Source organism: Pogonomyrmex barbatus, unplaced genomic scaffold (genome assembly GCF_055798465.1).
Source record: "Pogonomyrmex barbatus isolate J1 unplaced genomic scaffold, ASM5579846v1 scaffold10, whole genome shotgun sequence".
Classification (NCBI taxonomy): Eukaryota; Metazoa; Arthropoda; class Insecta; order Hymenoptera; family Formicidae; genus Pogonomyrmex; species Pogonomyrmex barbatus.
In genome coordinates this window covers 6485922-6511608 of record NW_028297099.1, presented here as the reverse complement: position 1 = coordinate 6511608, position 25687 = coordinate 6485922, and the positions used below count along the sequence as shown (strand labels likewise).

General features: G+C 44.5%; 1 protein-coding gene across 2 annotated transcripts in view; it reads left to right on the top strand.

Annotated features, from left to right (window-relative positions):
* LOC105432539 (uncharacterized) overlaps nt 1–25687 on the top strand; it is a 149440-nt gene that overhangs the window by 109363 nt on the left and 14390 nt on the right. For both annotated transcript variants that reach the window (XM_089085575.1, XM_089085574.1), the window contains one exon: nt 12723–12878. In XM_089085575.1, the coding sequence (XP_088941701.1) occupies nt 12723–12878 (156 nt within the window). The remainder of the gene's footprint in view (nt 1–12722; nt 12879–25687) is intronic.

Here is a 25687-nt window from a genome sequence, read left to right as displayed (position 1 = left end):
TCTCTCGGCGGCGGCGATTGGCGCTCGGCGCCGCGACGGCCGGACGGTGGGGATAAGGAAATGTGCACGGGTGGGATGGGACGGTGGCCACGATTCCCGCACACGGGGTACCGTGTTGTGAGTGAGTGAAAACCAGTCAGTCAGTCAGTCACTCAGTCAAGCGGGAGAGTGAAACACGCCGCGGTGGCTCGCTTACGAGCCGCTTCTAGCCCCTCGTAGCTCGAAAGAGATAAAGAAAACGTGCCTGCGTCGCCGAGATAGGACCGAAGACCCGGGTTTGGTCCTGGAACCGCAGCGATTCCGGAAATTCCGCACTGCCGTGACACACTGCCCTTTTACACGTCGAACGAACGTCGAGCGACGTCCCCGGCTCGTCATTTTCTCGCATTTTTCTCGTGCATTTTTTTCTCGTAGAATCTCGTTTCGTCGCGTTCGGACATCACGAGATTTCCCGCAGATTGATCCGTGCCAATGAACGTCTCCCGTATTATCAGTGCGGTGATCGATAGTAGCAACTGTAGTCGTTGGTTTCTCTCAGTTAATACAAGTGCGAGGCAGCAAGGATGCCCAGTCAGACTACCACGATCTTGCTCAAGTGTTCCATGGTGGATGTGCCCGCGCTGAATCACGTCAAGCTCAAATCTCTCTATGGAGTAAGTACTATATATGGGTGTTGGGCGTTTAGATAGGGGCAGGCCCAGAGGATGTGACGGTACATCAGGACGACGGTCGTCCGATCCCGCTGAGATCGATGCTGCGAATATCGTGAGAAAATCGAGTCCAGACTCTCGTGTTGTCACGTGTAGGGCTCTCTCGTCGCGTGTTTCTGAAAGCACACGCATGTTGACGCAACGTTCGTTGCAAGTTTTTAAAAACGATTTATCTAACTCGACTCTATCAGTGGGACGTCGCATGACAATGAATGCCACGGTATCTCGGTATGAGATTTCGACGGTTCGTACATTTTATTCTAATTCTAATGACCAGCCGGATGTTGTTATGTTCGCGTTAAAACGCAGTTCCGCTGACCGAGTTCTTTTGTCAGCAGACTCTAAGAGTCTTTGTGATGCCAGTCGAAACGTAAACACTAAAGTCTCGCTCTCGCGACCTCTGCTTAGTCTATACGGATTTTTACTCATCTGATACACGCATATAAACACACGCGAGCGCGTGTAGAAACTCGCAAGCGACAGACGCGCGTATATATCGATCGTATATATCGATTTGCTCGCGAAACGGACGTCCCGGACGTCTCCTATCTCTGCCGAATCATTTGAAACTTCGAAGAAACGGCGATATTCATATTTTTCCGCGAATAAGCACGCGTATGTGCACCGTCGCAGACCAAGCGAGACGACCCGCGACCGGACGGGGACGGTCGACCGAAGGGGAAAGAAAATGCGTATGCACGCACAGACGTGCGCGTTTACGTCCGGTATTCCAAGGGCTACAGACGGGGGCTTACGACGACTACGGGGTGGGAATAAAAGGGGAGGTCTGCCGCGCTATGTCTGGAGATGTTTGCGCCTCATTAACGTTAACCTCATTCAATGCGAATGCAGATGCATTCATGGGGGGCAGACACGTTCGCCCAGCAGTCTCACGCTTGCCTCCTCTCTCTCTCTCTCTCTCTCTCTCTCTCTCTCTCTCTCTCTCTCTCTCTCTCTCTCTCTCTCTTTCTCTTGTCGCATGACGAGTGTCAGCCTCGCGTGGGTGCACTGAGCATCGTGGCAGTTGCGTGTTTAAAGACACAAACGCCTTTTCCAATTTATCAAGTCATGGGAAAATTTAATTGTCGAGGTGTGCATTTTTTCTCGAAGCTACGTTTACGAAGGAAATAAAGAGAGGAAGATAGAATATCTTAGAAGAGAAATAAAATTTATGCTATTTTTTTTTTAATTCTAACAGCAAGATCATCGTCCCGAATCGTTTTTCTTCTTTCTTTAACAATGCCGTAGCATAATCTTTAATAGGTATATAGACGTGTCGTCGCATTGCTGCACCAGCGGGGAGTGCAACACGAGCTAATCACAACGTCGTTCTTCGTACTATATATCTCGCATTGACAAACGGACAATGGAACTTGAGTTGCAAACACGGAGAAAATGCGCCACATTGTTCGCCGAAGCTGCGAGAAAATGCGGAAACCAAGGAGTTTTTGAATAACGGAGAGAATCCTGTTCAATTACGTTCTGTAAATCGTTAAAGATTATGGCTTAATTATCGACATGTGTTTCCTGGAAAGAAAACTTTCTCTCTCTCTCTCTCTCTCTTTCTCTCTCTCTCTCTCTCTCTCTCTTTCTCTCTCTCTCTCTCTCTACTTTCCTCTTTCATAACATACACATAATATTTATTTAACATGTAATTTAAAGCAGCAACAAACCTGTTATATTCTGTGGCGCCGTGTATATTCACGTCGTGAGTATTGATATATATATATATATATATATATATATATATATATATATATATATATTCGGTTCGTAGAAATTGAACTAACATTCGAAATTATCTCAACGATAGAGCGATGTACGCTTAACGATAACCTTGTTAAAGCTTGAAACATACTGCCCTCGCAAAAGTGCTCCCGGATTTGTCAGTGCGCTTTGATAGCGTATCACTTTTATTATATCTATTATGAAGCCTTGCGATCCTATCTATGAAGATGAATTATCCATTAGATGCGATCGATTTTACGCAATATACATAGAGAGAAAGAGAGGGGAGAAAAAAAAGAGAGAGAGATAGAAAAGGAAGATGAAGATTCGTTCGCCATGTTCGTCTATGTTCTAAATATAAAGAGACGAGCTCGTTCCCTCGGCAGGAGGGAAAAGGACTACTTGGGTAAGATTCAATTTCAAGAAGGAAAGAAGCTTCAAGAAGATTGAAATATCAAGCAAAGGAATCTTTCGAATCAAATATATTTCCTATGAATCCGATGGAATCATATTTTTGAATTATTTGGTCGGCCGATGACGTTTTCTACCGTTGACTTCTCAGAAATTAAAACAAAAAGATCCATCGAGATATCTTAATACTTAAGAGATGTAAAATTGCGCAAAAGTCATTTCTGAGATAAGTCGACACGATAATCTAAAGATTAAGAAGGAGTTCTAGAGAACGCAACACTTTCTCCTAATTTGTTTAACGTATCGCAGATATGACCTATATGTACACTCTTAACGCACACGGATTTATCAGACGGTTCATTGGATCTTCGTTCTGCTAAATTTACTTCAGATTGATTGTTCAAAGAGATAGCCGAGGTCTGCAAGATGGGATCCTATACTTAACGCAGGGAGAATGCAGTTAACCAAAAAGTTTTTCTCAGCGACAAGCGACGAACACGAGGGGAGGGGCGATACTGTGCACGTGCATCTCCGATGTCTGGCCACGTGGATGCTTTCGAACATATCGAGTGGGGTCCCTGGCCCTGTTTCCGCGCAAAAAAGAAAGAGAAAAAAGAAATAGATTAATTGGTCGGTCAGAAACCGGGTGCCGCGATATCGCCGCGTTATCTCGAGCAACGACGGCGCTGCGCCCGTTTACAGTCCGATATGATTATCGCGATTTTATCGCGATGGAAAAACGAGTGAGAATCTCCGCGCGGGAGATCGTCGGTGCGATCACCAATCACGCCGCTTTTCCAGACGCTTTTCGCGACGGAAATTTTTCCTCGCCGCGGGACAAAAGAATGCGCCTCGTGCGTGACAGATCTTGTTTATTGGCGTCGTCGCCGAGACGGACGACGCTGGAATAACGGAGCGCTCGAATCAGCGCGGTTAAATCATGATGTAGTTATGAGACTTAATGCGCTCCATCGAATGATTGCGGATGTACGTTTTATGTAATTAGCCACGAGAGAGAGAGAGAGAGAGAGAGAGAGAGAGAGAGAGAGACGCGGATCGGAGCCTTTTTACTTTCCGGGAGGTGGACGATGTAGCGTGCGACTTTTTTGCGCGAATCCGATTCACAGCCGTGAGTCGTCGACGTTATAATACCGTTGCCTCCGAATATATTCCGCCAAAGATTGGCCTCGGGATAGAAATTTCATGCCTTCGAGCCGTCCGGTATCGCTGGGCCGTCTGATATCTCTTTAATTCGATAACCTGTTTTCCTTTTTATACCGCCGATTCCACTCTCTCACACGAGCGCGGCTGCTCCTCTTTGCATCGGTCCGTCCTATTTTTTTTTCTACTGCCCTATACATACGTGGTACCGAATGACCAGGTCGGGCCCGTGGCCGTGAAAGTTCTCTGTTTCACTAAACAGTCCCCACGTCGCGGCCACGCTCGCACATCCTCCCGATCGGCAGCGGCGGACCCCCCCCCCCTCCCCTCCCCCTCCTGATCGGAGGGGTCCGACATCGTATACGAGCTTGTATAAATACGCTCGAGGAAAGGGAGAAATTTTCGAAAGCTATGACGAACCTTTTCGAGCGAAGCGGCGTGATGCGGTCTCGTTATTCGACGAGCGAGCGTTTATTACAATGCGATGCATCGTAGAGGTGTGAAATTGACCAGGCTTCGAACGATGTGGAGAGAAAATATATCCTTGTAAAAATATGATCGCGTTACTCGCGCAGATACGCACGGGACACAAGTTGAATTTTCGTATCGGTTCTGCTGTAATTTTTCGGATCCATTGTCGATAAATTGTTGTCGAATAAATCTCCGCGATCCTTATTTCGCATTCGGTAAAGCGACTTGTCGACGAGCAAACACTCGACTTGTACTCGCACAACAGACGACAACGACAACGACAACGACTCTTGAGCACGACCCCTTTTTCTATTCTGGTGCGTGCACGTCGACGCCTTGCTCGTTCGCCACGAGTTCTTTATATTGGCTCTCTTCCTTTATCTCTCTTTGTTACGCGCGTGTTTGCAGCCCTCTCAGGGCAGAGTCTCTCTTCCTCGAGATTCGCTCGTCTTCGAGGCTAGCGACGTGAGCTGAACTCCATTGTTGACCGATCCATAGTGAGAGGAATTTCTAGGAGCGGAGAAGCATCATTATGCGTTATGCATAGTCGTGGAACGGTTAACTCACGAGACGAAATTGCAGAAAAATGATTGCACCATCGACGTTCGTGATCGCGCGATGCCGAGAGCACTAATATTGTTGCATCGCACAGCGTATACGTCCTTCGTACGCGATTTGCGAAATATATATTATTTTAATCGATCTAGTTTCTCGATCACTGTAAAGGGAAAAGTAATCTCGAGATGCAAGGATCGATGACCGATGCATCCGCAAGTGACGCAAGAGGAATAAATATTATGCGGCGAACCTCGACGTCGTAACGTTATAGTCCGCGGACGAAATGATAGTCCGTGCATTACGGCTATAAATCTAACGCGGATTAATATAGAATTAATATAGAATACGACATGTAGACGAAAAATATTTATAAATGTTTTACCGTTAGCCGGAAGTCTCGCGTCTAATCTCAGATAGAAGGTTAATAAGTCGCGAGTGAAATCCATCTCGATGAGTTGTAAAGGATATCTCGATAAGCTCGAATCCGGCGGTGAATAGATCTCCCTGTCCACGTCACGTCTCGCGGTTTTTAATAAACCGCATGCGGTGCCTTGACGACGCGCGTTACTCCGAAACGTACAACGCACACTCGTGAACTCGTCCCCGGATCGCAGATCAGCTGATTCGTCACGCGTCGAAAGTACGTATGTTACGAGAGCCGTGCCACGAAATGACGGCAAATCTTTTTGCGCAAATTAATGCCTCGGCGCAGCTGCGTTACTCTCTTCTAATGCAAACGCGCGCCAATTATCGTCTGCGTGCGTTCCTCCATAACGAGGGCAAGATGTTTTCACTTTCTACGTTTACGCGCGCACGCTCGTTTTACAAGCCCGTCGTCTTCGCGCCGATCGCCGAACGAAGCTTGATCCGAGATAACGTGGTGTCCGTGTTACACACCGTGCGAGAACCACCTCGTCTCTTCCATTGTTAATCGTACGTCGTATTAATCACGGCTTATTCATTCGGCTACATTCGGTGTATCGCAAGTCTGAGATGCGAGCATGGCAGCAAGGCGTGGTTGAATCACGTGATTGATCTTCGATCAATTTGAGCGCCGAAATTAATTCCGAGATGCGAATGATTTTTTTGCCGAATGATTTTTTTTTTTTTTTTTTTTTTTTAGGTAAAAGAGCAAACTAAGGAGTGTTGAACGCGATTTGCAAAATCGCGAACATTCCTTTTTCCTCTCAATTTCAAATCGTATAAGTGCTTTCGCATACACAAATGGGTCAGGAACTTAATAGAAATTTAACTAATCGTACATCGCCAACGCCAGGAGCGGTTTCTCCAATCGATGATCAACGACTAATTGGCGTTTGTGAAAACGTCCCGGCTGCGCACGTACGACGACGACGACGACGACGACGATTGGCAAACGTCCCGGTGAAAAGGTGGCGGTAAACATAGAAAAGAAACTTTTACTCGCTCTTCAGGAAAAATGGATAATCGTCGGAGAAGAAATCGATTCGTCGTAACTTTGCGCTTGACTCGAATCTCTCGATTCGCTTCGCTAAGACGACGTGATCTCTCTCTCTCTCTCTCTCTCTCTCTCTCTCTCTGATTCCTTCTCACACGTGGAAGTGAAATATGCCGCTCGATGTAAAATTCGAAACATTGAAAATAATGCAGACTGAACGCATTTATTTTGCAAGAATTTTTATATAAGATATTGATATTATTTTACAGAATACCTCTTCGGCTTTCGCTTTCACATAGTGAAACGCGTTACGTGATTTTACGTATTGTGGCAATTCTTAGGCGTAATTAACGGCATGTATTGTGATCGACGTTAACTGTATTTCGCTCGTTGCACACGTGAGACAATTGGCAGTTGACCTATATCTGAAAAGTTGCGATTGCGTCTTTTGCGTAAGTGCCTCGTAAAAGTGTCCGCCTGCTCTCGTGGGCCATTCTATTCAACCTCGCGATCGAGAAATAGATTTTCACACGAACGTGCGCATAACTTTTGCAGATCTTTTTGCACAAAAGCGAGCGGTTCCGTCGTGATCGCTGCTCCAGATCAACCACCATAGAAAGTGATCCCTTTATTATTTGATCTCGATTTGTCTTCATGCGCCGGTAGATTCACGTTGCGTTCAAGCGTCCTTGACCCGTGCGATTTTTGCTCCATGATTGATACCGCGACACGAACGTCACTGGGGTGATTGTTTTGCCATTGTGACACGAGAAAAATTCTCCAGCTGTATACAATAACCGGCTCTGTTGTCGTTTCCATCGATCGAGCCTTGTATCTTTCTCTCGAGTAAAAGCGAACCAACAACGCGCTTAATAATTGGAAAGCTGCTCTGAAATTACTGTTTCACTAACATTGTTAGCTCTCGATATCAATTTTTTTTTTCTCGTTGCAAGTGTGCCAGTGCGATCGGTAGCGTAATTAGCGGCAGTATAATTTAGTGCAATTTTAAAATATAATCTCACTCGGGCGTAATTTTCAGGCGTCATATTCCTTTGCGCGCTTTCGACACGTTCAAGATTGATGAAATTTGCTCCCCGCATGTCGGTCGCTCACGGCGAACTTTTTTGTCGGCGGATGAGTTATCGAGTTCGATATGGCCCAGGCGTTACTCCGGATTCTAAGGATTCCACGGCGGAAGATCGCTCGGCGATGTGAGAAAAACGATGGAAATTCCGTGCCGCTAAATGTCGCGGCGCGAGATCTCACAGAATTGTAATGCATCTCCCCGGCCACCGTCGTGCTCGTCATCTCGATTACGAGGAAGAGTCATCGAGGCTGATATTCCGAGTGCTGCACGTGAGCAGCCTGCAGAATCCGACGTTATTGCGAGCAAACTCGGTCGCGATGCGCAATTACGAACGCCATTATCGACAATTTTAATTTATTTAGGGCAGGGGACCCGCGCGCTCTAAATAACGGCAACTACTTTTGTTCATTTACGATAATAATCATCAAGCGAACCAGCGCGCGTTGAGCTCGCGTGAAGGCAGGAGAGGCCGCGTTTATTACGAAAATCAGGTTTTCTCGCGGGAGAGAGAGAAGAGCGCGCAGCGGACAGCTGCAGCTGCCGCCCTAAGTCTAGTCTTTGTGTTCCGCTGCAGGTTGGCAGGTGCCAGTTACGAGGTACATCTGCTAACCTGCACGTGTTCACGTGTGCGTCTACGTGTGCGTGCGTACGGGCGTGCATTCATGCACACAGGTATGAGCAGCGATCCCATGTGTTTTCGATTCGGGCGCATCAGGTCGACGAAACCTCGACGAGCCGGTGTGCGGCCGATCGGGCTGCGTGTATGCAAGTTTGGGAGGCAAATCTGTTCACCTGCCTCGCTATCGCTAGGTGTACCAGGCCCGGCCGGGCGTGCAGCCAGGTGCCTCGAGAAAAATCGAGAGCCACGAAAGTCCACCGGCCACGAGATTAAGGTTTGCCCCTGAGCGACCGTAATGATAGGGTGCCGCGCTGGGTGGAGAGAGTGTCCAACTTTATCATATATCTTCTTTTTTTTTTCCCTTCCCCTTCCTTCTTCTTTTTGCTGTATTTATATGCGGACGAATTTTGCCTGCAACGTTCGCACATGTTCGGATAAAATCACGATCGACCATTAATTTTTCGATTCTTTTTAATCGCGGCGACTTCGTTTTCTCTTTTGCTTAAAAATAAGTTTTTTTTTTTTTATGTGTAGTATATTACAGATGTGACGTATATTAGACGCACGGTAGATTTAGTAGTAAGACTATCTTGAATTCGGCGTGTATATTGTAAATTCTTATCTAACTCTTATGCGCTGTTATCCATCTCGTGGGTGATTTAAAGTAGGACATTTCACATCTCTTGGGTGTTGTGGTACACCAGAATCCTGAATTTATCCCTCTTTCATGCGCTTTCTATTCGTCACAAAAGAATCCTCTACGAGGTTTTGTGTCGTCGTCTCTCAACCCGCGGGGGGGACTACATCACTCATACATTATATGGATAATATAAATAGAACTAGCGGGTCCTGGTACTTCTCACGCATTCAGTTACTGAAATTTAAGCTTTCCCCTTTTTGTGCCTTCCTGTTTCCCCTCTCTCATCTACCCACATAGTAGTTCCCTCACGGTTTTTGCCTCGGTACATCCGTTCGTGATCCTCTCTACAGAATGTCGAACTTCTTCTATTCACGTTGCTCGGCCCCACCTTATCCATTAAGGCCGATCTAAGGCAGAAGAAATCCATCTCAGGTATATCAGCGGTAATCGCAGATGGAAAATTCGACCATCTGTCGAACGAATTAATCGCAAAGGTGAGAATAAACCGCTGCTAAAAAGGCCTCTATTAATACTCTAATGCCTCGGATAATTCTGCGCGCGATTCTGCAATAATTACTATGTACACATCGCGAAGAAGCGTTTTTAATTAACGGAAAACAATGGCCCGCAAAAGCTTCTCTATTCTGAACAGGGAGCATTGATTGATCGTGGGCGTTCATGACTTTCCTCGACGTTTCCCAGCGTTTTTATGCGATACTCGCGCTTCCATTTCTATCCTCCGTTGGAAAAAGGCGAAGTTTACTCGCGTGCAATCGGTATGTTTCAACCGCGTATCGATCTTGTGAAGAGAACGAGCACCGTTGCGTAGATACGTGCGTTGACCCGCCATCCGCAGTGACGCAAGGTTGTCCACCGATGTGGCATTGACAATGGTGCGAACGGGCAGATCTAACGAACCTACCGGCTCGTCCTCCCCCCCCCCCTCCCCCTCCCTCCACTCGTGACTTCCTGCCCCGCCCGTGTCATAGATCAGTATTCCGATTCGCGCATTTAACATTAAAATGACTTAGCGATCGCAAGTAAAACCAGACGACCATGTGATACACGCGTATATTTTATCATTTTTTAAACTTTAAGCATTGTAACATGCAAATTGCTTGTATATTTAGCACATTATTATTGGGAGTTTAATTCAGCGTGTACATTCAAGATTCTATCGATTCATTTTAATGTCAGAGGAAGAGGCTAAGAGAGCTCGCTAATTGGGACTCTCCCTTAGCCAGGCTTGGATCTATTTTCCATTATCGAGTGTAGAGAGTTGGACGAGGTGGCCGCGATGAGTCTTTCCATCAACGCGTTTCGATAGCGTAGGTTCTTGACCGCGTTCCTTATGCAACGGTCATTCTTTCTCCTTATGATCCAGGGTCGCCCTCTAATTGGACATCGATATATATAATTATAGACTCGTATAATTAGGGGCGGGCCCGCCGGCCTAAGAATACATCGATTTCTGTCACTGCGCATTAGCCGCGGGGTCACTGCACCGTTTATAAACGTCCCGTAGATCCCGATGGCGAATTATAAATCGTCCCGTAATGAGTGCACCGCCTTTGAACCGTTACAGGCTTACAGTTAATTCTCATCGAGAAGCTACGTAGCGGGCGGTGCTCTTTTTTTGCGGGCCGAGAGGAAGAGATCGGGCGATCCAGGTTCGGAGCTAAAATATGAGCCGGGCCCGTATCCAGGATTCTTCGTCATTTTTTCAGGATTTTCCGTCTTTCGAAACTTTTCACGAAGGCGCTACTCGCCGTTTCGATCGGCAACGAACCATTTGCGCCATTTGCGACGATACGCGTTTGCGTGCGCGTCGTGCCACATTTGCAGCGAGGCGAGTCTATCGCGCTCCATTGTCCGACACTAACGAGACGAGCTTTAATTATTCTCACATTGTTTTGCAAAGCCCCCGGTCGTCCGATTGCCTCCTCCCTCCCTCCCTCCCCCCTCCCCTCCTCCTCCTCCTTCCCCGAGACGATCGTCGATTTTCTGTTCGTCGAACGCGCATTATTTACGCGCGAAAGAGCGCCGCGTCGATATTTTTTCATTCCATCGTGTTCCGCTGGCCTGATTCCGTTCGTCTGCGAAAACCACATGTCGTTTATTCGCAATATCGAGCATATATCTGCCTCCTCGAATCGAGCACCAAAGTGTCGATGTATCACAGGACGCGGTATAATTTCCTTTTTAAACGTAATACGATAATAATTTAAACAACCGCAGAGCAATAGGGAGAAGCATAAAATATTCATATTTTGTATTGATACGAAGATAATAACGACTGATCTTTGATCTTGATTAGAAATGTATTGATATTAGTAGAAAATATGTTATTGATGACACGTTTTAGATATTAGAATCTCCTAGCATAAATTTTTTATACGTTACACATTAATTTTTATAAGGTTTTATAAATGCTTATCGCGTAACCGTTATACGTTTTCTCTTACACAGAATTTTCATTGTTCAATGGAATACAAAAAGATCAGGTGATATTCTCGCGTTTCGCTGTAAGAAAAAAGTTATGTAACCGGTACTCAGCATAAAAAAAAACTACATGTTATAAAAGTGATGATTGGTATATTATTTTAGATCTAAAAGACTAATATATACTAATCGAATACAATAGCTTACTAAGTGAGCGATTGTGCTTTTGAATGCATCTGAATAGCTGTATTCAGCGGCACAAAGCGATTAGTGAGTATTGGTCTTTACTGTTAGAATTCTAAATTATTCTGTTAGAATTCTGTTTGAATTCTGTCTGAATTACTGTTAGAATTCTAAACCAATTACGTTGACGAGTTACTCAACAATGCAACCCGCTAATGTAAACGCGGTCAACGTATACGTAAAACAATACTCGAGATCATTTTGAAATAATAAGAATATACCTGTCCAACAATTCAGATTCAGTTAAAATTGCATTTTGGTCTACGTGTCGAATCGATCGACATTTAAGAAAACTCCAACTTAACACGCTACGATATTGAAACTCCGAGTATCGCTGCAAAGTATCCGAATATCAATATTACCGTATCGATACGAATCATACGGAGCATTCCTGCTTCGCAAAGAGAAATGGAGTGAGGGGGAGGGGGGGAGGAAGCGAGGCTGCGGGATATTTATCACCGCGAGCACCGAACATTGTAGTCGCGGTTCCAATGTATCAAAGAGCATCGCCGGATGAATGAGAGCGCAGCATCGGAATCATAATCGCCCGCGGCGTCATTTCTTCGGCGCGCTTATCGGTCGCCTATCGCGGCCGCTCGCTCGCGGCACGCACACGTGCAGCACACGATGCGCATCCGCACACGTGTCCCGTCATCACCGACGCGCGGCTCGGCTTGGCTCGGCTCGCACTCGGAGCCACCCACGTTAACGCTTTGTCTCCGATTGCTCTCGTTGAATCGTTGTTTAGTTTGAGCGAAGGAGACCGAAAATGAGAAGAGATCGCTGGACGGTCTATCTGGGATAATTGGGCGGCGAAGCGCGACGAAGGCCGTCGATAGAGATAGAAGAGAGACTTCGCGAGGAAATGGTTAGTTTTTCTTTTATTTTCACTTCGCGACAGTGCCTTGGATACACCGGCGAAGATGTGGGTCAATTAATTGATAATTGTTTCTTCAAGCGCGAATGCTGATGGATAATTTCTTGACGAGGTCTTCGAAGTGAGAGAGTACGTCTCTGATAGAATTTTGTGAAAGGACGTTTATTATGTAATTATGTAATTATGAATTTTATTGTAATTGAATATTTTTATTTAGGGCAAACATAAAGTATATCAACGTAAAAATCAACGTATATCACGTCAAACTCGATTCTCCCCCAAGGATCATTTTTTTAATTCACTTATTTAGAGAAGCTCCATACCAGCTCGCTACAATGTCTGTTCCTTCTGATTACAGAGTCCTGGAACATTGCACAAGGATGTCGGCGGTGCTGGTACGAAGGTCAGCGAGAAAACCGTCGGTGGCGTCGGCACGGCGACCCTCACCACACTCTCCTCCATTAATAACGCATCCAACACCGGTCGTAACAAAAACAATCCCGTATCTCACGAGGTAAGCTACAACGCAACCGTAAGGGATAGAAGAGAAAGAGAGAGAGAGAGAGAGAGAGAGAGAGAGAGAGAGAGAGAAAGAGAAAGAGAAAGAAAAGATCCTCGCGTATCGATACGTATCGATCGTAACCGGGCGATACGTCATCTCGGGCCTCTCGACTCGGGCCTCTAGACGACTTGGATAATTAACCGATCCTGCGCTTGAATTTATTGCCCATTAATTCGCTCGCATTCACGATCGGGTGGGCCCCGCGTTGGCTGCGAGGAATCGGCCCGGCCTTTCCGCCTGGCAATATCTATACGCCTGTGTGTACGTTCGCACAGGCACATGACATTATTCAGTGCATGACTTATTGGACGCGGCATGAAGTACCGTTTACAGTTTAGTTCTACTTTTGCCCCCGCTGTCGCGCCGCATGAAAGGAGAACCGTGCGACGAGGAGCGACTAATCGCGACGAAAGTGCCCGCCGATATTCTCGGCCACGCGTCTCCTCGACATTTCGGGATCTCTGACGTTTCTAACACTTTGCGATATCTGCGATATAAACGGGGGGAAGGGAAAAAGGAAGCATGATGGAATATCGCGCGCGATCGTTAATCAGCGTCCGCGCGAACGCGGAACTTCGCGCCTCCGACTCGCGCCTTTGTCGAGACGCGAAAGCGGAACAACGTGCGCGGGATAAAAAAGATTCGATCTCTCACCGATGACACGATCGGGGATCGTTCGCACGTTTCGTTGACTGTTATTATCGAAGTACAATATGTACGCGAGCCGTGCACGTAGGCTTTTATTGACTATTGTTAACGAGGAAAATTGTATCGTGTCGACGTGCGCCCGCGTGCGTTTATCAGGTATCCGCATTAATTTATAGAGTAATTTTCTGGGTGTCCACTATCTGAAAAAAACTTGAAAAATTTAGAATTCTCAGGGAATTTATTGAAACATCAGGGAATTTTTTTGAAGTATTTTTTTCTAATTTGGTTTTATTATGTGATAATAATAGAGTTTATCGACTGAATTGTTAATGATAACAGTGAACTCATTTATTCTAAACAAAGCACATTGATTTTATGATTAATTCAATATTCAATATTGAAGATAATGATTTTGAGTTACATGCAATTTTGTTTAATAAAAACGGATATTTATTTTAGTAATTTTATAAAAGTTGAATTTTGTATCAATTATGCTTTATATAATTTTTTTGTTTGTAGCTTTTGAAAATTTTATGCAATATAAAATATTTATTTTAGAGTCCTTATATAGTTTTTTGCAAATTTTTCAAATTTGATTATCGAAACTCGCGTGATATTCTTAATTTTATTTTGAGATTTATAAATTTTTGAGTGAAAAATATTAAAGACTTTGCATAATAAATATATATTTATTTAAAAGACACATTTAAAAATTTTCTCTTTTATCTCACTTGAAATTTTTAACGATTAAACAATTTAACATTTTTTGATAATCAGGTAACTCTCAGAAAATTTTTTTTCAGATTTGAATAGACATCTTATCGAACCTCTTTCACGTTTCGGTGGCAATCGCGACGAAATTCATGATGCGGGTTGGTCGCGATTTTTGTCGCGATTTTATCGGCGATAATGTCGAAGTGGGAGAGGAAAGAAGCGGTTGCGCTGCGGACGCGCCTGCGACGCTACTCGGATGGAACTAATTGAAAATTGTTGCCGTCGGCTACCTGTTAGGTCGCGATAAATTGTGTCTCTGACGTGCGCACGCTACGATTGTCTTGTTCCATTGCCGTTTCGACGAAGCCGTCACGAACGAGCTGAAACGGTACTCAATTTCTTGCGCACGATTTCGTCGTCCTTTGACGCGCGAAATGGCCGGGTAGAATTGCAATATACTGGCGTATCTATGACGTATTCTAGTGGAAACAATTAGAAGCGTTTTCTCCGAACTGAAACCGATATCTTAACGAAGATAAATTTGCCTTAAACAAATCGAGTAACTCCGATATTAATTTTCTGCTTGCTGTGAAACCTTTCGTTATTTTTATTTAGAAATCACATCATTTTTGTTTGTAAGACCATTTATTATTAGGATCGTGTAGATGATATCGTTATCACCGTGGTCGATCGCTTCATCCAACGCGTATTAATCGTCTCGCCAAACGCTCATTAACAAAAAGTTTCCTTTCCAGCCTGTTGTGGCCGATGCTGATCATTAGTTAATCTGTTTCCCCCGAACTGTCATTACGCGGCCTCGATTCCGCCGCTGTATTATTTCTTGTACCTCCGCGGGACAAATCGCCACGTTGTTTGTCTCCCTTAATCGGCGCCTTTTTTTTCGCGAGTCCATTACGTGACCGAGACGATCGAATTTCCTTGTGCAACTAATACGCGATCGCGATCTCTCATGCGCGTCGCGGTTTTCAGGAGCGGTTTTCGCGCACAAATACACGCGCACGCGAAAGCGAACCGCGCACGAATGCTTTTTACCTCGCGGATTGTTGCGCTTTACGCGTTTAATGCGCTCATATCCGTATGCATCTCTGCAAGAGATGAAACACTCTTACACACACACACACACACACACACACACACACACACACACACACACACACACACACACACACACACACACACACACACACCCTGTGTGGAAAAACGCGTTTCACCGTTACTCATAGCACGCGTTTGCACGCGATACGCCGCGCGTTACACCGCGATTTATCGAGAGCTCTCAAACTAATTCGTACGTGAATTTAGAAAGTCCGGCGCGAGTCCGGGATTTGCAGCTAATTGTTGTATCACGCTTGTGCAACTACTGCGGCGGGCGCGAAAGCCAATGTTCGCCTCTCCGGTTACCGTCATTTTGCAAAACGAAAGCGCTCATTAGTCGGCCGAGTCGAGGCTCGCGTTCGTTGCCATGCTCACCTGACAGAGCAATTACGTGTCTTTTACGTTTTCGTTTGAGTTTTGTTTATCTCTCTTAATCTTGTACTCGTAATCTCGGTAGTCGTATCTCAGTCATGGATTTATTGATACCGTCCAAACTATTTTCGTTTATGTTAGTACTTTTCACGTCAACGCTGGTGAACAACGATAATAGCAGCACGTTTAATGGTATAACTATAAATGTTATATTGATAATAGATATCGATCGTTGGAAATCTTACGTACAAGAATAGGTCAATAATGAATGCTCTTCTTTGGCAAGTTCAGAGAATATCCGCTGTATAAATGGCTCGTGTAGGTCGGTGCCCTTTTCGTAACCAAACGTGACTCTCGTATCTTTCTGAGACATCGTCGAATGGCGTAATGTAACAAAGATAATATCATAAAGACAAAGATAATCAGTAGAAGATTGAAATCTTTAAATTTCTATTTAAGCGACTAATTTTCTTCAACCTCTTCAACGCGCTGTGCCGCGGAAGTCAAATAACTGGAAGTCCAATATATTACAATGTGGTCTAATTAAAGCGTACTATCGCAGCATACTTACGTAAAAGAGCCTACTTACGATATTCGCCTTCGCTTTGCGATAATTCATACGTAACTCGCCGGATAGGTTTACAGGTCTCGCGAGACTTTACGCGGAATCGCAGACCGCGTGTTCGTAACGCTCGGAGCGATCCAATACGGAACGTTTGATCAAAGCATCGGATGGCGCAGTTTGCGACCGGTAATTTATTACTAATTCGAGTTTCATTCAGATAAATTCGATCATCCACATTAATAAACGCGTGCGTAAACATCAATGCAATTTAATCGCGCGCTATCTCATCCGCCCCGTGCGTGCTTTCTTTAAAATCCTCGAATGGAGAACGGAGAAATACGCCTGGGCGTATGTGTGTTATGTAATCATATGCGGTTTGCTACGATAATATTTGTATATTAACGATTGTTTCGGATTCCTCGTTGACATGCGTCGATTACTCGCTGTTCGCTCTAATCACGATTGGACGGTGTCCGATTCTGTGCACGGACTTCGTTATGTCTATCATCTCTCGTAATAATATATGCAGAAATAAATTTCATCACGTCGACAGCGTGCGGTGTATTTGTTACAGTTCGAATAATCGAATATCGAATCGCTAAATTACGACGAAGTTGTTTTTTTTCTGCGACAATGGAAAAATAAATTTGCGTTGATCAACGAAGAAATCCATTTAATTTCGAGAGGGAATTTTACATCCTGCGTTCTTTGTGTATGTATGTATATATATTTTTATTATTTTATTTTATTTTACACATGTGATGCGCGATAATTGCATTGTTGGTAAATTTTATCTGGTCATTTCGTTTCGCTTTGTCTCACGCGAAAATTGCCAATTTGCGATTTGTGTCACGAAAGCCTTTGATTTCGGACGATCCAAAGATGGAATCACAGCGTTATTGCGAACGCAAATAATATTTCTCTTCTCTCTCTTTCTAATTAATTAGCTAATTAAGTCCGCGGTGCTTACGCGCGTTCTGACGTGACAGAAGACAGCCGATTGTTTGCGATTCGATCGTTAAATGCGACATCAAGGATTCAGTACGTAAGTTGACAAAGCCGCGACTACTTGGCACAATAACGCGCCGCGCCGTACGCACGTCATGCGACCATAAGAAGCCTTAGCGAGAACCATAAGCGTGCACAAGGCAGAAGTAACCCGATCGCCTCGCATTGTATCTCGGATTTCGTGATAGCATAAATATGCTACGTGCGAGCTACCCCGATGTTAGCGATCCTAAGCGAGAGAGGTAACACAATGCCCGGATTAGCCGGCATGAGCGCGGGCGAGTCCTCGCATTAACTTACGGGGTAACTTGTCGTCCCAGGTCGACGTCGTCTTCCCGCTCGGTTCTGCCGGGGTGTGAAACCGAGGGGCGACAGGTGGGAGAGAAATTACCATCGATATCGACATTGAGGAGAGCGGGCTTATTATCAGCTTTATTACCGCACGATTACCGGGCGCGATTATTACCCGCCTGAGTTTACGACGCTGAAAGCCGCGTTTTTCATATCCGCGGCGAGTTTATCGAGTGATGACGAAATTACAGTCGCACGCTTAAATACGAGTAGGACGCCGTGTTTCTCGAGAGAAACTGTACGGCCTGTCCTTTCCCCCCCTCCCCTCTCTCTCTCTCTCAGCACGTACCGTTCTTGCATAACACACGTGACACTTATATCCTATTGTTAATACAATATTCTCATCTCCGTCCTGTAATTTACTTGCGCGCACACTCGAGCATGATGAACGACTGCCGAGGAATAAATATCAAGCCTCACAATCAAGCAAGAATTGAGACACGATTCCGTATTTGATAATTATCCCCGACACGGATCGTACTCGCTAAACGGGAGACAATGCGACGCCTTTATGACGCAAAACAATCGTCACCGCCGTCTCATTGTAGTTCACTTGCGATCCTCTTGCAGCTAGGAAGCGATATATCTTCGCTTTCTCGCGAAGATCTAATGTCTACCGCGATGAGAAAATTATATTCGATCGATGAGCGCATCGCTAAGCGAGGAAGAGAAAAAATTTCTAAAGATCGTCGCGAAGACGATTTTTCTTTTCAAAGTCACAATTATCATATTATTATCATTTTATTTTTTAATATTTATGTTTTCATTCAGATCTCAGCGGCCGATACGATTCGGTACTCTCTCTTCTGTAAAATTAACAATCGCGTCGTGGTAAATTCGCGAGTGGTAAATTCTTATGGATGGTTCACGTGAGATCTTCCGCCGATGCAACCGGATTACACGAGATGAATTTTCGCGTTGTACAACGGTTCTCTGATTAGCCATGTATCGGTCGCTCCGTCGAATCTCCTCATTGGCCACGCGGAAATGCATAGTTCGCGCACAGGCGTTTCTCCTCTCGGCACACACACATACACGTGAGCGTCTGCGATGTACCGTTATCTCCATACGCACTTTGACTCCGTTCATATGTGGGTCTCGGGTGGTTACCACCATGCTAATGAAAGATATATCCGTATATCCGTTCGATTATAAGCCTGCCGTCGCGCGAGCGTCGTGTGCACGACGCTCAAACGCGCGCGCAGTCTTTAAATCGATGTAGGTGACGCTGATAATGAGAAGTTTTACGTCGCCGACGCCATTAGCGGCAATTGTCCGGCTTGGGAAAGCGACATTAATAAAATATACCGGTTTGCGCGTCGATCGCGATCCAGAATCCCACTATTGCACCATATTTATCACCGCGCTTTAATTTCGGAGTAAATATTATCGATTCGGGTTCGCGCTTGGTTGCATTGTACAGAGGTCTCGCGAATTTCGTTGCGCACGAAGAAACGTAATGAGAAAGAACGAGCGAGTGAAACAATTGCAATGTCTTCGTGCCGGGGCGAAGATTGCCGGACAGTTGGAAGTATCTTTCGCGGGCAGCCCGCGCTTGTGTGTATGTGTAATTTTACCTTCCCTTATTCTCTCGCCACGTCGCTCCGAGCCACGAAATCCAGTCCGCCCATAACGAGGACAAGCCGCGGCTAATTCCCGACGTTTAAATTTCTAATGATCCACGATCAACGCGCGCGGCTATCGCGACGTGCGAACACGCGGCCGTGTAATCGGCTGAGGGAGGGAGGGGGGAGGGGGGAGTATAAATATTCATTAGTCGGTTCAATTATAAGACCACCGAGGGTTACCGGACTGCGTTGTTGGTGTGCCGGCTGTGTTAGTGCCGAACACGTCGTATCGCGCGTTCGCATTCGCGAGTGTGCGTCGACCACAGCGACAAAAGGACGATGAACTGTACCAGTAGCGTCGTCGTAGTGGCCGACCGGCGGTCGCGACGATAACCGGTTTCGGATATCAGCGAAATTGTCCTTGTATACCTGGCCTGTGCCCACTCGACACGAGTACGAAATGGCAAAGACTCTCCCCGCGCGTGAAAAATTATTCCGCTTAATTTCTGTAGGAGAAAATTAATCTTAAATCATTTTCATATATGAGCAAGAATTAATTATAATCTTACAGAAATTATTTTAGTCCTGATTCGATTGAATTTGTATCGGTGCAAGTATAAATATTCTTGTACATAAGCCAGAATATTAACATCTTCATTTAGAAAATTTTTTAGTCTGGAATAAAGTAATATATATATATATATATATATATATATGCATCAATACAAAAATCAAATCGAGATTAAAATTTTTAAGAAAATTATAATATAAGAATATTTGTCTTGATTTAAGACTAATCTTTTTTTCGTGTGACAAATAAAAGAAGCATTCATGCGCTGATAAAAAATTTCAAAGATTAGATTTTCTTATATTGACGTTTCTACATTTCTATAACGTAATATATATATAATTATTTGTAAACTGTTGAAACTTCTTCTCCGAAGAAACATCACGCGACGTGCGATTTCTTTTCTCGCTCGCGAAGATCACATTTGCTAACGTCTGCGCGAGCGTCTGGCTTTCTACAACCGATTACATTAGCACCATTCCATTAAAATCTTTTGTTTTCCAGTGCGGGATTCGCTTGTTTTACTTATCGGGTCATCGGGTGGATTTCTTCACGGCGCGTGAGCGGCGCGGAAGGTTTTTGATAGACGAATTTATCGCGACTATATCGTATTTCGAAAAACTATAATACTTCTTGTCGGGCGTTAATTATCGCTTATCGCAATCACGGACTTCGTAGCATGCGCGATAGCAGCTTATCGTTCCCGGTACTCGGAGAACAAGAAGAACGTGGCAAGAACCAGGAGTAGCCGTCGGCCGTTTGGTATTAATATCGTTTCATCTCGCAGTGAAGAAACGTTCGGGTCACGTGTGTCCCGTTAGCGTCGAAGGGATCACGCCGAGGGTTAATGGAACCGTTCTGACGATTCGCCGCCGATTCCCGATCGTTAAAGGCTGATAATAAGTCAGGGCCGCCGTTACGCGCGGCGGCGACGGCGGCGCGTTTTTTTTTTTCTCTTACATAAGGATGGGACCCCCTCCCCGACAGACGTTTGTCTGTCGATCGGCGCTCGTTTCCGGTGGGTCGTGTGGGCGTGTGTCACGTGACTTCCGCCGTAACGTCGCGCGTAACGCATGATACGTACAAATGCGCACGTATGTACCTGATATATACCCGTGTGCACCGAGCCGGTGATGCGTGGTGTAAACATATGTGCGTGTGAACGTCGACGAGATGCGCGTGCATCCATCGCTGGAAATACACTTGGAATCCCGAGGTCTTTTCTCAAAGACGCGCGTGTCTCACCTTTGGCCAACACGCGGCGCGTTATCGATCCGCGCTAGTAATCAGATTTATTTAAAATAGCAATGCAATTTCACATTATGGCAGCTGTTCCAGAAGAGAAAAGGACTTGTGCCATTTGTGAGATTGAAAAAGGAATCTGCCTAGATTCAAAATGATATCTTGTCCCGCATACGACTACGATGTACAACCTTGCTCTATTGAAATTTTTATTACGCTCCACGGTTATCTGATAAGACTTTCAATAAACGTTACGCCTTCTTGTTTTAGAAGGGGCGAAACTAATGAACTCGATATACCAATACGCAGCAACGCGGGGTTTTTTCCATTAGTAACTCGTTTGCGGTAATCTAAGTCGATAATGAGAGAAACCTTTAATGAATCGTGCGATAAAGACGGATTTAAATATCAGTTAGTTAGATTCAAATAAGAACGTGCCAGATCACGATTTTACTAATCTATATTACAGTCGCATTATGCGGTATGTATTTTTGTGACGGAAACTCACGGTCCTTCGAGGACGCGCGATCGATCGATAATTCCGATAGAATAGTCGACCGATCGGCTTCTATACCTTCGCGGCGTTCATCGCTTGATTCATTTATACTTTACACCACCGTTTTATCTCGAAGGACGACATTTCGACGCGCAACACACGCTCCTTCCTTGGACACGCTTCTCCTTGAGGCGGGCGATTATTATACCTCGCGCGATGCTCGCACGCGAGGAAACCGCGGAATCCCACATTTCGCGCTCGGAATGTCAGATCTTTCGAAAATAATCCGCGCTGCGATCCGCGAGCGATCCCTTGCTGAACAGCTGGTCATCTGGTATTCGAAGCATCGCGAAAATTATACCTCGTAAAAGTCGCATCGAGGAGCATTTTATATATATATATATATATATATGTCTAATGCATAACGCGTGCGATGCCTAGGAATTACGCGTGTGAGAAATGGAGGTGTTTTCTCTATCGTCTATATACTTGTCACACCTAGAATCACCATGATTTACCGACATGCCTGAGTGACTTTTCGCACGTCTCATATTTATGGAAGATTATCCTTTATCTCTTCTTTGCACGTGACAGAATATTTGTAGGCAATATACGTGATAATTAATGGATGATAAGAAATTAGTTTCGACTTTTTTCAGTAGGATATTACCTGGATAAATCTGGAATTCTCAGGAAAGTTGTTTATCAGGAAAGATTAGTAAAATTTTCAGAGAACATTTTTTGAAGTTGCTTTTTCTAATATTGCTTTTGTCTTTATATACTATAATTGGGAATTTAACTGAATTGTTAATAGTGGACTTATCTACTTTAAACATTACAGCGCACATTAATTTTACGACTACTCCAATATTTAATATTGAAGAAGTTATGATTTAGGCACAAGTTTATTTAATGAAGGCGGATATTTAGTTTAATGGTTTTAAAAAGTTAAATTTTGTACTGATTATATAATTATATAAATTTTTGTTTGTACTTTTGAAAATTTTATGCCTAATACATTTATTTTTCAGCGTTCTTATAGTTTCTTTCAAAATTTTTCAAATTTGATCATTAAAGTTTAAGTGATTATTTTATTTTATGATTTATAATTTTTGTAAATGAGAAAAATATTAAAAACTGCACGATAAATATAATATTTATTTGAAAGATACATTTAAAAATACTTTTATTTTACTTGGAATTTTTAATAAATTACCTTGAAAATTAGGGAATATTTTTCAGATTTGAGTAGATACCTGTTCCAGACATATGTTTTATTTCAAATTGATTTGCATGATCATCATCATAAAACTTTTGCACAGAAATAATTGTATTATTTGTAATATGCAAAATGAGAAGCCAATTAAAATATTTGCTCTCTGAAATTAACGTTGCTCCAAGGTGCCATTACAAAACGCGTCGTCGAGACCGATTAGCGTTTTCCGGTTTTCTGAGGTTAAGCCTTCCGTTGTGTGTCAAGGCAACCTGCCTTGGATCTATATTTCTTACAGACATGGACGAGTCATTGTTTGTAATTGTTATATAAATGTATCATCGCGATTATTCGTAAAAAATCATTTCGTAAAACTTTCGTTTCTAACTAGATGGATTTAACTAACGTGGCTAATTGATTAAATACTATGCAAGTACTATCGCCCATGATAATCGGTTGAAACGGAACCTTGAGGATAATTATCGCGATTTGTTGTCGCGATTAGATTCGAATAATTAATTTCAAATAATAAGGTATTACTTATATAGTGGAGATTATATCGAGAAAAGTATCAGGCTCGGAGTTTTCCTAGAAATTATCATCGTAAGACAGTAGTACAGAAATCACTTCTCGCGATAATGGCTTGCGGTGTTAAAATGTAAATTGAATATTTGCATAAGAATCCTTATCTAATAAACGTATCCCAGCCTGCCAGCCGGCGTACGACCCTGAGCAATTTCCCAAGGAAGAACCCGCAAACAGACGCGGAAAATTGTTGAGGCCATGAATCGCAGGTGTTTCGGAATACAAGAAAACATTCGAGAGGTGCCCGCGAAAATTGACAGCTCCTTTCTTTCATTTCCTTCTCTCGGAAGTCGGAATTTCGGCGCGGGTCATTTGAAAAACCTTTCGGTTCGTTTTTTTTCGGCTCCGGCTTTTTGCAGCTGCGCCTCCTCGATCTTCGTGCTCTCGCGTAAACCACGGGACTTGGGACGATCCAGAAGGGCGATCCGAGTGGCGATCCGAGTGGAGTGGCAACGGAGAAAGCTCGTTTCGGACCCTGTTGTGCAGCTGACACTCACGTGCGTGTATGCACACGCACACGCACGCGCGTATCGCACGTATGGCGATGCCACCGGGCGACACTACGCTGAATCCGACGACCGCGTCACACGTGTGCGTCCCAAACACGTGATGGTCTCACGTGTGCAAGAAGGCCGTGTGCGACTTTTCCTTCGCGAGATCGTAGTCCGCATCCGGTCCGCGTCCGCCCAAGTTTCTCGAGGTCGGCACGAAATAAAAAAAAAAGAGAACTGGTTATCCTAATTCAAGTGCAGTCCTCCTCTTTGATGCGCGTTTTATTATTATTTCTATTAATTTAACTAATAACGCTAATATTACAACGTAATGATACTAATTGTCTGTTTTGTTTCGTTATTTTATAATGTTAATTATTTTTGCTGTTAAAGGAAATTTTTTCCTTCTTTTGTTTTTGTAGTACGAGGTAGCGCAAACTATACGATGATCGCGTTTTTTTCTTAACAAATATAAATAAAAGTCTGAATGAAGGGAAATTTACGATGAGAAATGTGACTTGTTCGCATGATGAACATTCGTGTTGGTGGGGCGACAAGCGATAAATCCCAACGAAATAATTGCTTCCCGGTTGTTTATGTCGTCGAAGACGATGAAGACGGGGGGAACGGGAGTTCAACATTCGGTCGAAACTCCGAGAGGCGGAAATTGTGTCGCCACGGCCTACGACGTGAACGACAAAGGTATATACCCCGACGCGATTGAATTTCAATACGCAGAAGTTGTTAAGCAATGAAAGGCTTCCACGGGCTTGACGCTCGATTGTCTTTCCAGTTTCCATTGTCCGCGGATGAAGCGCAAGGGAAAAATCGTAATAAAGGCCTCCTTCTCGGATTCCGCGAATTTGCCGACCGAAGGATCCGTTGGACGGATCGTTCGCCTGGCCGTCTCGAACGTAAAAGTGGGGCACGCAAGAAGAAATCGGAGGGCTTACTTGGTATCTTCGATCTTATATTGAAATTACATCTTTCAAAGTATCAATTTCGTTGATCGATCGGAAGAAGTGTTTCCCGGGAAACATTTCTGGATGTTCAAGGTAAGGCACTCGGTGCGGTTAACGCGAAAAAAGGAAACGCCCGCTTGATCTAGTCATCGCCATGTATGTACGAAAAGGGTTTCATCGCCTTATTAAGGTGTTCACATCTCGTTTCGTTTCTCTCGTTTTGTCTGCTCTCGCGCGATTCTCTACTCGTTCAGCTCGCGTTCAGTTGGACGAAGAAGGACGGAGAGCCGGAACTCCGAAACCAGTTTATTATTCGAAACGCGCGTCGCGAGTACGCGTAAAAAGGAGCGGGGCCTCGCGATGTTTTCTAGCAGGTTTTATTTGAGGTCAGTTTCGTCCCGCGAGAGAGAAAGATGCGACGCGCATCGGCCCGATATCGCCTCCGCCGACCCGATATTCTCGGCGCCATTGTTATTTTCCCGGAGAAATTGCTGGTCTTTGTCCATAAACGCGGACTTGCCCGCTCGGCCGATCTCGCTCGTCCGGAATCGCTTAAAAAAAAATGATAAAAGCAGCGTATAAATAAGTTTATAGGCCACGTAAATATCGGCGCCGTGGCCGCGTTTCCCGCGCCTTGAGGGAGCCTCTCGCTGTCTTTCTCGCGTCGCGGGAAGTTCTCGTTCCGATTCACGCCAAACCTGCCGTATCCGTTTTTCATGAATAAATCATTGTTTGTCTACTGATGAAACTATGAATTTCGGCCGGGAGGATTTGCACAATGATGCGATCGGTGCTCATTGGAACGTGATCCATGCGCGATTGAAGCACGTATATTGTTTGTTTCATAAACGCGAAACAGACC